Genomic DNA, 17,689 nt, shown 5'->3' on the forward strand with positions numbered 1-17,689 from the left:
AAAGTTCTCCAAGATCCTGTCCTGTATTGCTCAGTTGGTTGAGTGTCATCCCATGCACTGAAAGGTTGCCAGATTAGATTATTTGACAGGGTGTATGCCGGGTTTCAGACTTGACCCCCAGTAGGGGGCATGCAGGAGACAGCTAATGGATGTATCTCTCACCCTCCCTCTCTCTCTAAAAATCAATTAAAAATAAAAACACTTCTCCAAGAGATTCTGATGTGCAGCCAGAATTGAGAACGGCTGATATAGAATAACCTGGAAAGCAACATAGGAAACTGATGCTGTGTTTGCCTCCGGAAAGGGACACTGGGATAAGAATGGGAAGTGTTAGAGGGAGATTTACTTTTCGTTGTAAATACTGATTTTTTAAATTTAATATACTTGCACATTACCTGTTTCCAAGAACAAATGTGTGTGTGTGTGTGTTTAAAATATATTTTATTGATTTTTTACAGAGAGGAAGGGAAAGGGATAGAGAGTTAGAAACATCGATGAGAGAAAAACATCGATCAGCTGCCTCCTGCACACCCCCTACTGGAGATGTGCCCACAACCAAGGTACATGCCCTTGACTGGAATCCAACCTGGGACCCTTCAGTCTGCAGGCCGATGCTCTATCCACTGAGCCAAACGGGTTAGGGCTGTGTGTGTGTTTTTAAAGTAAAGCATGTGTACAGTGAGAATGAATGAGAATAGCAAATTAGGAATAACCCATTCAATAATGGAAGTCAGTTTGGGGCCCACTATTTTGGGGCCTCAGAGGAAGTAACCTGTCCTTCTTGGGAATAGTGCTGAGGAGGTGAATCCTGAAGTGGCCTCTGTCCTGAAATGACTTATTTGCCAACCCAAACACCCCCCCACTTACTACACCATTAGTTTCTCATTGGAAAGCAGTTTGGAACAGAGTAATGACTGTAAAATGTGAGCCTCCGGCTGCCAGTCACCCCTGTGAACAGGAGGAAAAATACTCAGGCTTAGATGGGAGGGGTAAAGCGATTTGGGTTCTGGCTGGCTGGGGTGCTGACCTGCTATTATCAAGGGAAAGCAGATTATTAGCCAGCTCTCCATTAGCAGGGATTTGGTTATCTGTTTCACCTTAGATTCCCACTGCAGAGAGCTGGGGCTTTGATCAAGGTAAGGTAGGAATGGCAGATCTCAGTTCAGTTCCATGGAGTCCCAGGGATGTGTACATGGGCAGATGGCACTAAATAGCAGCCTGGGTAGCTGACTGGAAGGGAGATAGGCTGACCCAAAGCTTCCTCTCCAGAACCATCCCTTGCATTGGGTCATTGACACATGCATCTGATAGCACCCAGTTCTAAAGGCCACCTCAAAATTCACTACTTGTCAATTGCATGACCTTATTAAGTAATTTAATATTCAGAGCCTCAGTTTCCTCATCTGTAATGTAGATTAAATCATCTGAAATAAGAGAAAGAAAGTGATAACCATTATTAAATTTAGCCAGTCTTTATTGGTATCTATTCCAGGCAAACATGGGGGTGGATTCTTCCATCTGACTAACACAGTGAGTGTAGTGGTTAAGAGTGGGCTTTGCAGTCAGATGTAACTGGGTGAAAATCATGCTATTGTCACTTATTAACTATGGGACCTAGGGCAAGTCACCTAACATCTCTGAGTCTCATTTCCTCACCTAAAAAGGAAGATCATAATATAACACCTCCTTTTGTCAAAAGCTACTGCGAGGATTAAATAAGAAAATGAATGTGGCCGAAACCGGTTTGGCTCAGTGGATAGAGCATCGGTCTGCGGACTGAAAGGTCCCAGGTTTGATTCCGGTCAAGGGCATGTACATTGGTTGCGGGCACATCCCCGGTGGGGGGTGTGCAGGAGGCAGCTGGTCGATGTTTCTCTCTCATCGATGTTTCTAGCTCTCTGTCCCTCTCCTTTCCTCTCTGTAAAAAATCAATAAAATATATTAAAAAAGAAAAAAAAAGAAAAAGAAAATGAATGTGAAGAGTTTATGCATCCATATGTAAATATCCAGAAATTGGCAGCTGTTGCCATTCTGCTTATCTTGAAGCTTATAGAGTCTTACTTAACCCTCAAGACTCTGGAGGCAGGCTCTATAAAAGGTGAGAACATTGATGTCCATTGAAATGAAGTGATTTGTCTCTAGTCATAAGTGGTAGAGTCAGGAGTGAACCCAGGTGTTCTGGTTTCCTGATATGGCTTCTGGCTCTGAAGCTCTGTATCTGGTGGGTGACAGAAACTTGAGGATCATCTCTAGATAAGAAAGGGAGTTCCTTAAATGACTGTGAAGAGATTCGCTGGAAAGGAAATTAACCATTTTGCTTCCTTCACAAGTCTTCTTCCTTTACCACCCAGTGGGCTTCCATAGGCTATAAACAAGGAGAAGAACGAACAACTTTATACTCAACATCAAAATCAAGTGAAGATATGTTTTGAGCCCTAAATTTAGAATGCCATATATATTTTTAAATTAAAAGCAGGTACACTGGGGAAAATATAAAGACTCTTCAAAGAAAACTTGAAAACACACTCCTGTGCACTCTTGACTTAACATTGAAAAAGACTGTCAAGCTGAACAGTTGACTAATGACGACCCTCGTTGAGATGTCTGCTCTTAGCTATATTTTCAAAAGCATCAAAGTCATTCTGCTGGTAAATTGTCAGATCTGCCTGAAATTACTGTTAGGTTCCAGTCATATCTGTCTATTCATGAAAAGCTAAAAAAGCAAACAAACAAAAAACTCATAAAACTAACAATACATAGTCATATCAATTGATGCAGAAAAAGCATTTGACAAAATCCAACACCCTTTCTTGATAGAAACTCTCAGCAAAGTGGGAATAGAAGGATCATACCTCAACATAATAAAAGCCATATATGACAAACCCACAGCCAACATCATACTCAATGGGCAAAAACTAAAACCATTTCCCCTAAGAACAGGAACAAGACAGGGATGCCCACTCTCACCACTCCTGTTCAACAGTGCTAGAAGTACTAGCCATTGTGATCAGACAAGAAGAAGAAATAAAAGGCATCCAAATTGGAAAAGAAGTAAAACTGTCCTTATTTGCAGATGACATGATACTGTACATAGAAAACCCTAAAGACTCCATCAAAAAATTAGTAGACTTAATAAATGAATTCAGCAATGTAGCAGGATACAAAATTAACGCCAAGAAATCTATGGCATTTCTATACACCAATAATGAATTTACAGAAAGAGAGACTAAAAAAGCAATCCCATTTACCATCGCACAAAAAAAATAAAGATACCTAGGAATAAACTTAACCAAAGAGGTAAAAGACCTATATGCGGAAAACTACAGGACACTGAAAAAAGAGATAGAGGAAGACACAAACAGATGGAAGAACATACCGTGTTCATGGATTGGTAGAATCAACATCACCAAGATGTCCATACTACCCAAAGAAATCTATAAATTCAATGCACTTCCCATTAAAATACCAACGGCATATTTCACAGATCTAGAACAAACTTTCCAAAAATTCATCTGGAATAAAAAAAGACCCCGAATAGCTGCAGCAATCCTGACAAAGAAGACCAAAGTAGGAGGGATCTCAATACCAGACCTCAAGCTGTATTACAAAGCCACTGTTCTCAAAAGTGCCTGGTACTGGCACAAGAACAGACATATAGATCAATGGAATAGAATAGAGAACCCAGAAATCTACCCAAAGCACTGTGCTCAACTAATATTTGACAAAGGAGGCATGAACATACAATGGAATCAAGACAGTCTCTTCAATAAATGGTGTTGGGAAAATTGGACAGATACATGCAAAAAAATGAAACTAGACCACCATACACAAAAATAAACTCAAAATGGATCAAGGACTTAAACATACGATGGGAAACCATAAAAATACTAGAGGAATCCATAGGCAGCGAAATCTCAGACATATGCTGAAGCAATTTCTTCACTGATACTGCTCCTAAGGCAATGGAAACTAAAGAGAAAATAAACAAATGGGACTACATCAAAATAAAAAGCTTTTGCACAGCAAAGGAAACCATCAACAAAACAACAAGAAAGCCCACTGCATGGGAGAACATATTTGCCAACGATATCAACGATAAGGGTTTAATCTCCAACATTTACAGGGAACTCATACAACTTAATAAAAGGAAGTTAAACAACCCAATCAAAAAATGTGCAACGGACCTAAATAGATACTTTTCGAAAGAAGACAGAAGGAAGGCCAAGAGACATGAAAACATGCTCAAAGTCACTAATCATCCGAGAGATGCAAATCAAAACAACAATGCGGTACCGTCTCACACCTGTCAGAATGGCTATCATCAGCAAATCAACAAATGACAAGTGCTGGCCAGGATTCGGAGAAAAAGGAACCCTCCTGCACTGCTGGTGGGAATGCAGACTGGTGCAGCCACTATGGAGAACAGTATGGAGTTTCCTCAAAAAACTAAAAATGGAACTCCCATTTGACCCAGTGATCCCACTTCTAGGAATATATCCCAAGAAACTAGAAACACCAATCAGAAAGGATATATGCACCCCTATGTTCATAGCAGCACAATTCACCATAGCTAAGATTTGGAAACAGCCTAAGTGCCCATCAGCAGATGAGTGGATTAAAAAACTGTGGTACATCTACACAATAGAATACTACGCTGCGGTTAAAAAAAAAAAAAGGGAGTTCTTACCATTTGCAACAACATGGATGGAGCTGGAGAGCATTATGCTAAGTGAAATAAGCCAGGCAGAGACAGATAAATATCACATGATCTCACTCATTTATGGAATATAATGAACAACATAAACTGATGAACAAAAACAGATCCAGAGACAGAGAAACATCGATCAGAACGTCAAGCCTCAGGGAAGGTAGGGGAGGGGAGGGGTAAGGAGGAGAGATCAACCAAAGGACTTATATGCATGCATATAAGCCTAATCAATGGACACAGACAACAGGGGGGTAAGGGCATGAATGGGGGGACTGGGGAGTAATGGGGGATTAAGGACACATACATAATACCACAATCAATAAAGAAATGAAAAAAAAAACTAACAATAAACTTTGGCCTTTAAGTTTGACCTTTCATAAAAAATACATATATATGAGAGAGTGGACAGTTCCGGCTGATGATTAAATCAAGACGGCATAATAGGATGTGACTGGCAAGGAATGTGTCGCTGAGGAGAGAGCAGGACTTTAGGCTGAGACCTGAGACACAAGAAGAAACCGGGTAACTGAAACTCACAGGCCCCCGCCTGCAGAGGTCTGGGGGGGTGAGAGCGGGGAGGGAGGGAGGGATGCGAGGTGAGGAGGAAGGAGCCAGAGAACATCCAGTACCTGAAAGATAATGGGGACGATTTTAGTTTACCTATAAACGTCAAGGAAAGCCACTGAGGAGAATTGGAATGACATTTTATATTTAATTTTTATTTTATTTATTTATTTACATTTTTAAAAGAGCCTCTCGCTCTTGGGCCCTTCGATGGAGAATAAGTTACACTCGGGTAAGAAAATCTAAGTTTCTAGCCGGCCTTTCCCATCCAGGCCTCCATTTCCCCATCTGTAAAGGGGGGTGGGAAGGAACCGGGTCCCAAGGCGTCAGATACAAAGACGATGCCCCTCGCAAACGCAGAGCCCTTTCCAGCTCGAGGCAGAGCGCTTCCGCGCCATTCTGGACACTCTCTCCTCGCTCCACTGCCGAGGTTAAGGTGGAGATCCCGCGAACACCCACTTACATGATTCACCACCTCGAGAAGGGGGACCTCCCCAGAATCCGGGACGCGTGGCCTTCCAGCCCAGGACAGCCAATCGCGAGGGGGAAAGCGGCGGGGGGGCGGCACCCCCTCCAGCCCGGCCCGGTCATTGGCCGGCGGCCGCGTCTCCTGCCCGCGGTGCCACGTGACTGCCACGGCCGGGGCTTTCGCTCGGGATTAGCTCTCCGCACCCCTCGGCGGCTACCTGGCCTCGCGCCCCTGAGTCCTGGCCGGCCGGGCCCCGCCTCCTCGGGGCCGGAAGATGGGCGGGGAAGGGGACGAGCCGGTAAAAGGGAGGCCGGCTGCCACTGCCCGCGCGGTCGTGTGCCCTCTGCTCCGCACCGCGGAAGACGCTGCGCGGGGCCTCATCGCGCGGGGCGGCCCAGACCTGAGAGGTGAGAAGAGGGGAGGGGACGCGAGCAGGGCGGAGGGCGGGGGGGCGATGCCGGCCTCCACGCGGTCCGCCGGCTGCTCTTCGGGTGGTCCTGGCCCGGGTCCCAGGCGTGCTGGGAGGAAGCCCGGACCAACCGTCGCCGTGGGCGTCGAGGGCAGTCGGTGGTCGGGGTTATTCCGTGGGGAGGCAGAGGCGGGGCAGGGCAAGTGTCAAAGCCCCACGCCCCACCGGGTCAGCCGGCCCCGCCCTGCTCCCCCGGCTGAGTGCTTGGCTCCTCCCTCCAGCCCACACATGCACCGAGTGCCTCCAGCACGTCGCAGATGAAAGTGTTGCTCTTCGGACGAGCCCTCGTCAAGCCTTGTCGAACCCAGGTTTCTGAGAGCAGAACCCAGGAGAATGAGTTGCCACCACTACCCTCTTTCTCCTCCCCCGCAAATGGGGCAACTGAGACCTGGACACCAGAGAGGACTGGATTATCTTGTTTTTTAAAATCACACACCTGGTTAAATATAAATCAGGACCTGTATGTACTTCTTGGAGATTCATAGACGAACTTGAAATTCTTTCGTGGATAGATGGGGACACTGAAAGGACATAGAACCAGGGCCTTGCCTAGAATTGCACTGCAGATCATTTGCAGAGCTAGGACTTGTACTCCCCAACTCACAGAATGTCAAACTGGGCCCTTCCCTTGCACGGATTGGGGACTATGGTGAGTTAGAAGCATTCGCGACTTAAACTCCTTTCTGGTACTTATTCTATTACCACCACCACCACCACCACCCCCCGACACACACCTTTGTGCTAGGGCTCTTTATATGAGACCTGGAACTAATGTGATTATCCAATATTGGGTTAAGCAGAAGTTCTTGTTTTTGAAAATTGAGTCAAGCCCTAGCTGGTTTGGCTCAGTGCATAGAGTGGGGTGGGTGGACTGAAGGGTCAGGGGCATAGGAGAGGCAACTAATTGATGTGTCTCTCTCACATCAATGTTTCTCTCTCTGTCTCTCCCACTCCCTTCCACTCTCTCTAAAAATCAATGGAAAAATATCCTGGGGGAGGATTAACACAAAAAAATATATAAATAATTGAGTCAAGAAATGGAGAGCTAAACCTGTTTGGAAGGAAATGAGCCCTTTTCCCCCCTTCACAACTCTCAAGGGTCAGAGACTAGTAGATATCATTTATTGAACAAATGCTGTATGTCAGGCACTGTGCTAGGTACTTTACTTGTGTTAGCTTTTTAACACCCCTGCAAGTTAGGTGATGCTGTCCCCATTTTGTAGGTGAGAAATTGATGCTGAGTAAAATGAAGTTTTTCACCAGTGCCATATTGTTGTTAGACAGTATAGCTGGGATCTGTCTGACTCCAGATCATACCCAGTATTTCTTCAAGTTTGGCCTTCAGCTCACTGGCTCAGAATCATCAGGCTGCAGAGTCTTAGATCTCATCCCTGGACTTGCCTGGGAACCTGCATTTTAATAGAACTCTGGTTTAATATAGTTACAGTACTGTAATGTGCTGCCTCCTAGGGGAAGATCTGGAAATGACACAGGGCTTTGCGGAGATCTAGTTTAGATTTACTAGGGGTGATTTTTTAGTTATTGACATAACTTATAGTGAGCATAAACCCCCAGGCAGATACTTGCCAAACTGTATAATGTCTTGACACAAGCTTGGTTATTGTGTGTGGGGGGAGTGGACAGAGAGTGGTAACTCCTTTTTAAAAAACATTTCTTTCATTTATCCATTCACTCAACAATATTTGCTAAGAATTTAATAAAACAGCAAGTTACTGCTCTCATGAGAAAAATAGAAAAAAAATAAATGCATGGTAGGCGATGGTGAGAGGGTCAGGGAGAAAAATAGAGCAAAGTAAAGGAGATAGGAGTGGAAGGCAGGGATGTGCTCAGAGAGCAGCATGGTGGCGGCAGTAGTGCTATTTTATATATCTTGTCTAGCAAGGAACTGATTAAGGCCGCATTTGAGAAAAATTCTAGCATTCCAGTTAGAGGGGCAGCAAAAGTAAATGGAAGCAAGAGCCCGCTTGCCTTGTTTGACTATTGCCTGGGATACAAATTATTCTAACCAAAATGTAGCTACAGACATAAATTTTACATCATTATTCCTAATGGCAAAATAAAATGAAAATATTACCAATGCAGGTGTGTAATATGAAAGGTAAAAGTAACTTCATTCTTAACCTTTTACCAAACCTACGTCAAGCAGTTTGCTCCCTTCACCAATTAAAATGAACCATAATCCAGAAATGAGTTGAGAACTTGGCCACAGAGTATTACTTTGAACTAGCTCTTAGACCTCTTAGCAAGGAAACAAATTTTGGGGCCATGTGGTAGTTTATTTTTAACCATTTATTTATTTATTATTTGTTTAAAATCTTTATTGTTCAAAGTGTTACATATGTGCCCTTTTTCTCCCATTGACCCCTTATAGCCCACTCCCTGCCAGGGGCTATGTGGCACTTTAGAGAGTTAAGCTTGGAAATTGGAAGATGAGGTTTGGGAATCTGGTTCTACCAGTTGAGCAAGTGACTAAACTTTGAGTTTGTTCATATTAGAGATAGAATTCATATGCTGTTCTCAAATTTATTGAGGAGGCAAATGGGAGGTGTATTTGAAATCTTTTTGAAAGCAGCGAATTACTGTGCAAGGAACTATCCTATATAATAAAACCCTAATATGCAAATTGATGGACCCACGGAACTACCAGTTGCTATGACGTGCATTGACCACCAAGGGGCAGACGCTCAATGCAGGAACTGCTCCGTGGTGGTCACTGTGCTCCCACACGGGGAGCGCCACTCAGCCAGAAGCCTGGCTCACAGCTGGTGAGTGCAGCGGCGGTGGTGGGAGCCTCTCCCACCTCGGCGGCAGCGCTAAGGACCCCTTGTGGGATGTCTAACTGCCTAGGTCGGCAGTTGGACATCCCCCGAGGGGTCCTGAACTGCGAGAGGGCACCAGCCGAGCTAAGTCCCCCGCCCCCGCCAGTGCACGAATGTCGTGCACCAGGCCTCTAGTCCTATATAATAAAAGCATAATATGCTAAGTGTCTGACCTTTTGACCTTTCAACCAGTTGCTATGATGTGCACTGACCATCAGGGGGAAGATGCTCCGCCCAGTAGGTTAGCCTGCTGCTGGGGTCCGGCCAGTCAGGATTGGGCAAGATGTCCTGGACACATCCTGGAGCCCTCCCGTAGTCTCTCACCACCCCGATCATGCACTGGTGGGCCCCTCGGCCTGGCCTGTTACCACTCGCAATCTGGGCCCCTTAGAGAGCCGGTTTCAGCCCGATCCCCGCAGGCCAGGCTGAAGGACCCCACTGGTGCATGAATCTGTGCACCAGGCCTCTAGTTTAATATATTTGATCATGATTTTACATTAAGTTATTTTCTTCTTGGGTATTTTATTATTTTGTTTTACATTGGGCTTTATACTAGAATCAGTATGTCATAATGCTTGTACTACTGATATAAGCCTTATGGTTGCTCTTTTTGCATCACAGACATAAATGAACATTGCTAATAATTTGTGATAACAGAATATAAGGAAGATTTTTTGTCTTCATTATATTTATTTGAAACTTCACCAAATGTTCATTTCAATAAACAGATACATAGCCATACATATCAGGCGTGAGGCATTGTGTTAGTGCTGGGTTATGTGGAAATGAGAATAACTTGGTGTCTGTCCTTGAATGTATACTCTAGTTACTCTAGTGTGAGAGACACATAAATTTAAGTGCTAAATAGTTATATGTTACGTTTTTCTTATGTCTCTTTTGCATATCTTAGATTTGGAAAAGCCTTTTGACCCAGAAATCACCAAGAGTTGTTCCAAAACAGAATGACAGAACATAAGAAGTGCACTAGAGAGTGGCCTGAAAGTAGGAAGTGAGACGAGAGTTACAGATTGGTTGCATTGAGGAATGAAGACCTGTATGTATCCACCAATCTGATTGACTTGCTCAGGGTATGTGGCCATCTAAATCTATTCTTTTTTTCCTTATTTACTTAACAAGCTATCAAAGTATCTATTATTTTACTTTTGTTTAGTGGGATGACCATTCATCCTAAACAAAATTAATGTGGGGTAGTTTTACGTACGTATCTTGTGTTCTTAAATGGGTCTTGGGTCCTGGATTATGACATTTTGGTAATAATAGGTTTATAGAACCTCACAAGGTCCTATTTTTCTGTCAGTTCCAAAACAGAAAATTTCCTGAGTCCTCCATCTAGTATATTTTATCTCTCTCTCTGGCTATAGTCATAAATTTGTTTATTCATTCAAACATTTTGTAAGCCTGTTCTCTGAGAGTTACAATATTTCATTAATTGATTATTACAATGATGAACAAGATGTCCTTTCCTCCCAGAGCTGGAGAGAATCCTACTGAACAAATACAAGAGTGTGGTTAGTACTGAAACAGAGTGCAGAATGCTTTGGGACAGAGAGGGTATAATGATTCGTTTGGGCTAGGAAAGATTGGTCAGTGCTTTATATAAGAGGTTGAATTTTAAATGGGTTTTAAAAATGATTGACAGGCAGAGAGGTGGATGGCCATGCTAAGTTAAGCAAGCAGCTAATACAAAGACACTGATTTGTGAAATATTTGGTAAATAGTGTAATGCTTTGAGAACCTCTTGCTTTTTCCTCCTCTTTTACTCTTATTACAAGATTTTTCTGTTGTTATAGTTGCCTCTTCTTTTTGGTCAATTTTATCTTCTTTCCTATAGTTACTAGTGGAAGGTCTTATGGCACCAGTTCTGTAGTTTAGGACCCAGAGATGCAAGACTACCTAGTTACCCTCCAAGTAGAAGTACAGAGCAACATTATACCTCTCTTCAGTGTGTGTACTTAGAATAGTAAAGCGAATCTTTATTTGCATGAACAGGGCAGATATGACTCTACACTATAAGAGAGTAGATTAGACCAAAACTTCCCAGAGCATATATCGGACACTTGCTCAATCAGCCCACCCAGGCTTTTGACATTCATATGCTTTAATAATCTTATATCAACTTCTCTATCCTCTTTCCTACCAAGTGAAGGAGTGTTGTTCGAAGGCCTAAATGCATTCTGCCCTAGTTTCTTTTTTAAAAAATCATTTATTTTTACTCTTTCACTTGCTTTTTCTTCTTTATGTTTATTTTCAGCAATTAGGAAGTTATTTAAAGAGCCTCCCCCCACCACCCTCCCCCCCCCAAAAAAAGACCACCTTCCTTGTTTTAGGGACTTGCAGGTAGGGATGAAGGTTTGGGACCAGATCCTATTTGCAATATATCTGGGTGTGAAAACCTGAAAAGAAGATAGTTGATAGCATATAGAAAGGAGGAAATAGGCTACCCTGATACCCTTTCTGGAGGAAAAAACTATAGGGTGAACCAGGCAGGGATGGAAAAGAATCCTTGAATGATTTTTACTCTCAGGAAGTCCTATATCCAGTGAATTATTTGCTTTGACTTGGCTGTTTATGGTCTGGTTCTTTTTTTGTTTTGTTTTTTGTTTGTTTGTTTGTTTTTTATCAAGACAAATGAGGCTCAACTAAATGTGACTATAAGATACCTAACCACAAAACTGAACTCCTTTTAACTCTCATGAATGACAAGTAGGGCTGTTAAAATGTTGAGCACTGAGAATTACTTAATGAGGTAACTCTGGTATTTTCTCTGGGGTAGGAGGCTAAAGCATCTGTCTTCAGAAATGTCTTCAGAAAATACAGAGCAACATGACCTTTCACCCAAGGGATCACTTGAAGGAAAAGACCAATACAGTCCTCCATCTATGATCCATGTGGAGCTTGAGAAGGAATCAAGTACTGACTTCCAGCAACTTGAAGCCACAAATCAATGCAGACATTACCCTAGGATCCACATGGAGCCTCAAGAGAAATCAAATACTAACTTTAAGCAATTCGTCATCAAAAAACTACAGAAGAGTTGCCAGTGCAGCCCAAACAAAGCAAAACATACGATTTTTGGTTTCCTTCCCTTTTTGCAGTGGCTCCCAAAATATGACCTGAAGAAAAACATTTTAGGGGATGTGATGTCTGGCTTGATTGTGGGCATCTTGTTGGTGCCCCAATCCATTGCTTATTCCCTTCTAGCGGGCCAAGAACCGATCTATGGTCTGTACACATCATTTTTTGCAAGCATCATTTATTTCCTATTGGGGACTTCCCGTCACATCTCTGTGGGCATTTTTGGAATACTGTGCCTTATGATTGGTGAGGTAGTTGACCGAGAACTAATCAAAGCTGGCTTTGACACTGCACATACTGCCCTGTCGTTAGGAATGGTTTCGAATGGGAGCACATCATTAAACCAGACATCAGACAGGATATGTGACAGAAGTTGTTATGCAATTACAGTGGGCAGCACCGTAACCTTTATGGCTGGAGTTTATCAGGTAAGAAACAATGGAATGAGAGTGATGGTTTCTGACCAAAGAAATCACTATGCAAGAAATCTCAGATCTGTAAGGGATCTTAGCTATCACAATAATTAAAACTACTATTGATTGAATGCTCAAAATATGTGAGGAGTAAAGCCAAAATTCAAACCCTGGTTTGACTCTCTAGGAAAAATAAAGCTGCTTTTCTTTTCTCAACTCTAGGCTGCCCCCTAACCAATGGATTTCAATCAACCAGATTTTAATTATTTGGTTGTAAAAACTGAGACCAGAAAGGGACCCCAGACCACCTAATACAACCCCTTGATTTTATATGTTAGGAAAAATTGCTTTGCTTGAGATTATGCAGGTTGGTTATTGGCAGAGTCAGCATTACCAGGCAGGCAGGGATGGTAACAGAATGGGAATTAGGAGAGGAGGAGTGCAGGAGTTTTGAGGAGTGCACGAGTTTTTCAAACTATAGATGACCACCCGCTCTTTCCTATAGAATTGCTAAGATAGTAGTTCTCTTGGATTGTTGCACAGGAAAAAAGTTGAAGAACACTATGTTATATTATCAAACAGGAGAAAGGATTAGAAATGAAATTCTTCTTGGGTCTCCTATAGAATCCACTAATCTGCCATAATCATCATGCCCCTGCCTTCTGGCATCAGGAGTCATTGCCAGAATTACATCTCTATTACAGGCATTTGAAACCAATAAGGGAAGAGGAAGAGTAGCTCGCTTTATTTGGGGCTTGGATGAAGAGGAGAGGTAGTGTACAGAGAGTTGTTTTAGGAGTTTAAGAAGGTAGGAATCCTAAGTTACTGTCTCATCTAGGCTAGTGAGTAATAGTGTGCTTAGCCCTCTGAGTGTCAGTAAAATGAGCCCTGTCTCTAAAATGAGAGGATTGACATATGATTGTGTTTTTCTCTAGCTCTGATATTCTGTGATGCTCTGATATGTCTCCATGCAAAAAAAATGCCAGGGTAATACAGGATTTAGTGACTCTTTTCCATTTATATTTTAACACTTGTATACCCTTCCTTCCAGGTAGCGATGGGCTTCTTTCAAGTGGGCTTTGTTTCCGTCTACCTCTCAGATGCCTTGCTGAGTGGATTTGTCACTGGTGCCTCCTTCACTATTCTTACATCTCAGGCCAAGTATCTCCTTGGGCTCAGCCTTCCTCGGAGTAGTGGCGTGGGCTCACTCGTAACTACTTGGATACATATCTTCAGAAACATCCATAAGACCAATCTCTGTGATCTCATCACCAGCCTTTTGTGCCTTTTGGTTCTTTTGCCAACCAAAGAACTCAATGAGCACTTCAAGTCCAAGCTTAAGGCACCGATTCCTACTGAACTCATTGTCGTTGTGGCAGCGACATTAGCCTCTCATTTTGGAAAACTGAATGAGAAATACAACACCAGCATTGCTGGACATATTCCCACTGGGTTTATGCCACCCAAAGCACCAGACTGGAACTTAATTCCTAGTGTAGCTATAGATGCAATAGCTATGTCTATCATTGGTTTTGCTATCACTGTATCACTTTCTGAGATGTTTGCCAAGAAACATGGTTACCCAGTCAGAGCTAACCAGGAAATGTATGCCATTGGCTTTTGCAATATCATCCCTTCCTTCTTCCACTGTTTTACTACTAGTGCAGCTCTTGCAAAGACGTTGGTTAAAGAATCAACAGGCTGTCAAACTCAGCTTTCTGGTGTAGTGACAGCTCTGGTTCTTTTGTTGGTCCTCCTGGTAATAGCTCCTTTATTCTATTCCCTCCAGAAAAGTGTCCTTGGTGTGATCACTATTGTAAATCTCCGGGGAGCTTTATGTAAATTTAAGGATCTGCCCAAGATGTGGAGGGTTAGCAGAATGGATACAGTTATCTGGTTTGTAACTATGCTCTCCTCTGCACTGATAAGTACTGAAATGGGCCTGCTTATAGGCGTTTGCTTTTCTATGTTTTGTGTCATCCTCCGTACTCAGAAGCCGGAGAGTTCATTGCTTGGCTTAGTGGAAGAAGCGGGAATTTTTGAATCCACATCTGCTTACAAAAACCTTCAGGCTAAGCCAGGCATCAAGATTTTCCGCTTTGTAGCCCCTCTCTACTACATAAACAAAGAATGTTTTAAATCTGCTTTATACAAAAAAACTCTCAACCCAATCTTAGTAAAGGCTGCTCAGAAGAAGGCAGCAAAGAGAAAGATAAAAAAGGAAACAGTGACTCTCAGTGCAATTCAGGATGAAGTTTCAGTGCAACTTTCCCATGATCCCTTGGAACTCCATACCATAGTGATTGACTGCAGTGCAATCCAATTTTTAGATACAGCAGGGATCCATACACTGAAAGAAGTTCGCAGAGATTATGAAGCCATTGGCATACAAGTTCTGCTGGCTCAATGCAATCCCTCTGTGAAGGATTCCCTGGCCCGGGGAGAGTATTGCAAAAAGGAAGATGAAAGCCTCTTTTATAGTGTATATGAAGCGATAGCTTTTGCAGAAGAATGTCAAAATCAGAAAGAAATATGTTTTCCCAATGGTCTGAGTCTTTCCAGTGATCAATTGGATAAGTAGATGAAAAGAAGAATAATGTCTAGCCAATAGCAACTTGCATACTTGAAATTTTAACCTATTGGCTAGTCATTATTCTTAGAAGCTGATGGCCTTCATAGATACAGAAGTGCAGCAGAGATTATACTTGGGCAGAATCAGAAAGAAGAAAATATTGTGGTTTTAAGCTTTCTTGCAGATAGGGAGTGCTCTTAGAATTAAATATCTATTGAATTGAACTGTGAAGTAGCCCTTAACCTTAATGATCATCGTCTTTTTTTAAAAAAAATGTTTTTATTGATTTTTTTTTTTTTTAGAGAGAGAGGAGGGAAAGGGAGAGAGAAATAGAAACATCGATGTGAGAAACATCTATCAGATGCCTTCTGCACACCCCCTACTGGGGATCAAGTCAGCAACCTGGGCATGTGCCCTGACCAGGAATTGAACCAGTGACTTCTTGGTGCATAGAACACCACTCAACCAACTGAGCCACACTGCCCAGGCATGACCATCCTCTTTGAGGAGATATGCATTTGGACTCTTCCTTCTCTAGGAGGTAAAGGAGTGACGTTGGCATTTACATAGGCATTTACTAGAGCACGTCTAGCCTATATGATTGGCTCTTTGGAGAGAGAGTGGAAAGGAGGCAGGGAAAGAATGTTGTGTCTGATACTGTACCAGCAGATCAAGAGACCTCTGGAGCACAAGGTAATAACTATTAAAGTTTTTTCCTTATTTTTACTTCTCCATACCCAGTTTCTGCTCCCCAGATGGCAGTGAGATCTCTGACTTTTAATAGGAAAGTATTCCTTTCCTAAAGGCAGGAAACCATAGGCACAGACCCATCAGGAGACTGATGGTTGAGCATGTTTGTGAAATCCTACCAGCTAACTTCACATTATACAGAACATTCTTTGTAAATCAGTTTTTCGTCATACCTTTTTGTTGTAAGGAGGTAAGCAAAGTGCTCTTCATAACCAGCAAAAATAATGGGAATCTTCCCTGACTTTTCTGTAATCTCTGTCCCTATTTCTGAGTGTTTCTCAACTTAAAATTGAGTCTAGGAGTTATAATGATAAATTCAGGGTCTGTGATCCTTATTGATGTTTTTAATGAATTTGGTAGTGCTATAGATGAGCTATAGGTTCTTTTTTGCATCAATGCAGGTAATTCCTTAGCTTTCAGTAATTTAGTGTATTTTCCATGGAATCTGTCCTAAACTGCTATGTCTCATTACTGGTGACGAGCTTGCTAGATAAAAGGCAGAATGCTGACTCTGCAATTCTATATAGTATTTTAAATGAGCTTGAGGCAAACTGTTAAGGACAGATTACAAATAGGAATGATTGACAGTTTGCCTTAAGAATTTGTTACTTAGTGATTTCTTTCCTTCCCATGGCATTTTAGCAAGGGTCAGTTGGAGATTGATAGTCTTTCTGAAATAGAAGTGCATGGCAGTAAGCATTACCTTTGTTTTCACTAAAACATGTACAGATTAATTATTGATGTTCCTTTGGAAGCTTCTGTGCATTCTTTTCTGTTGGTTAATCATTTGATTTTAATCCTTCTTGCCTTCCTCCCCAAGCTAGGTTTGAATCCAGACCATTCTGGATGTCTAATGCTGCCTGTCAGAGTAGAGTACATGTTTAAGACAACTCTATAATTTAGCAAACACTAGCACAGTAAAAAAAAAAAAAATGTCAGTCCAAAAAAATTTGAAAAACTCCTTAGCAGAATGGAGTAACAGAATTTGACCTTAACCTAACCTTTCTCTTCATATGTGAATATGAACAACTCTGGAGCTTTATGCATTTAGTAAAGTCTTGAATTGTGCTTTAATTAGTATCTCTCCCACTCAAACAAACAAGAGATTCTGCTTTTGGTAACTAGTTGTAAAAACATTTAAGATTTCCCAAGAATTTATATCTTACCCTTTCTGCTTGGGTCGAGTTTGGCCTATATGTACACGTCTTAAATTTTTTTCCTGGTATTTGAATAAATCAAATGTGAAACCAAAGCTTAATTCACTAGCAAAACTAATGTTTTCATTTCCTTTGCTTTCTTGCTCAAAGCCTTGGATTTTTAGTTCACTATGTGTTATTTTACAAGTTTTATTGATACAAAAATATCTTGCTTACTCTAAACTTCAGTGTCTAAATGAAATTTTCTCATTACTTATTGACAAATGTACAAAATTCTGAATATCTTAAAATGGTCATTTAATTGAAATGTATTGTGTACACACTTAATGGTTAAAACTTTACAACCTTATTTATTTTTAAATTTGATACAATAAGAGGAGTGGAGGGTATTCATGCACAAAGAGACTAAGGATTGACATTCAGGAGAGGGGTGAAAGGAATAGATCATTGAAAAGACCACCTCTGACTAAACAAGGGAGAAAACAGAGGCATTCAGTTGAATAGGATCCAATCCCTGGTTAACCCTGCACATCAGTAGGGAGGTCAGGATTAGAAGCCACACTTTAGTTTGAGAGCAAGGTCAAAACTGGGTTCTGTTTCTAGAAGGAGAGGGGCACAGATTCACCAAAGATGAGAGAGTTGAGGAGCATG

General features: G+C 42.0%; 2 protein-coding genes across 3 annotated transcripts in view; one reads left to right on the top strand and one right to left on the bottom strand.

Moving 5' to 3' along the window:
- Positions 1-5,810, bottom strand: part of PDE6A (phosphodiesterase 6A) — a gene marked incomplete at its 5' end in the record, with an annotated part of 64,587 nt that extends 58,777 nt beyond the window's left edge. Inside the window, one exon of the mRNA XM_079772145.1 lies at positions 5,736-5,810. The remainder of the gene's footprint in view (positions 1-5,735) is intronic.
- A 146-nt stretch (positions 5,811-5,956) lies between these two features.
- On the top strand, positions 5,957-17,356 carry SLC26A2 (solute carrier family 26 member 2). Of its 2 annotated transcripts, XM_079772149.1 has the most exons (4): positions 5,970-6,148; positions 9,961-10,138; positions 11,845-12,574; positions 13,611-17,356. In XM_079772149.1, exons 3-4 carry the CDS (start codon positions 11,870-11,872, stop codon positions 15,138-15,140), a joined length of 2,235 nt encoding a protein of 744 aa, XP_079628275.1. In that variant the 5' UTR covers positions 5,970-6,148; positions 9,961-10,138; positions 11,845-11,869; the 3' UTR covers positions 15,141-17,356. The 2 variants fall into 2 exon arrangements, with proteins under 2 accessions (XP_079628276.1, XP_079628275.1); XM_079772150.1 differs by lacking the exon at positions 9,961-10,138 and having other exon boundaries at positions 5,957-6,148.
- The last annotated feature ends 333 nt before the right edge of the window (positions 17,357-17,689 follow it).

Source organism: Cnephaeus nilssonii, assembly GCF_951640355.1.
Source record: "Cnephaeus nilssonii genome assembly, chromosome: 5".
NCBI classification, from domain to species: domain Eukaryota; kingdom Metazoa; phylum Chordata; class Mammalia; order Chiroptera; family Vespertilionidae; genus Cnephaeus; species Cnephaeus nilssonii.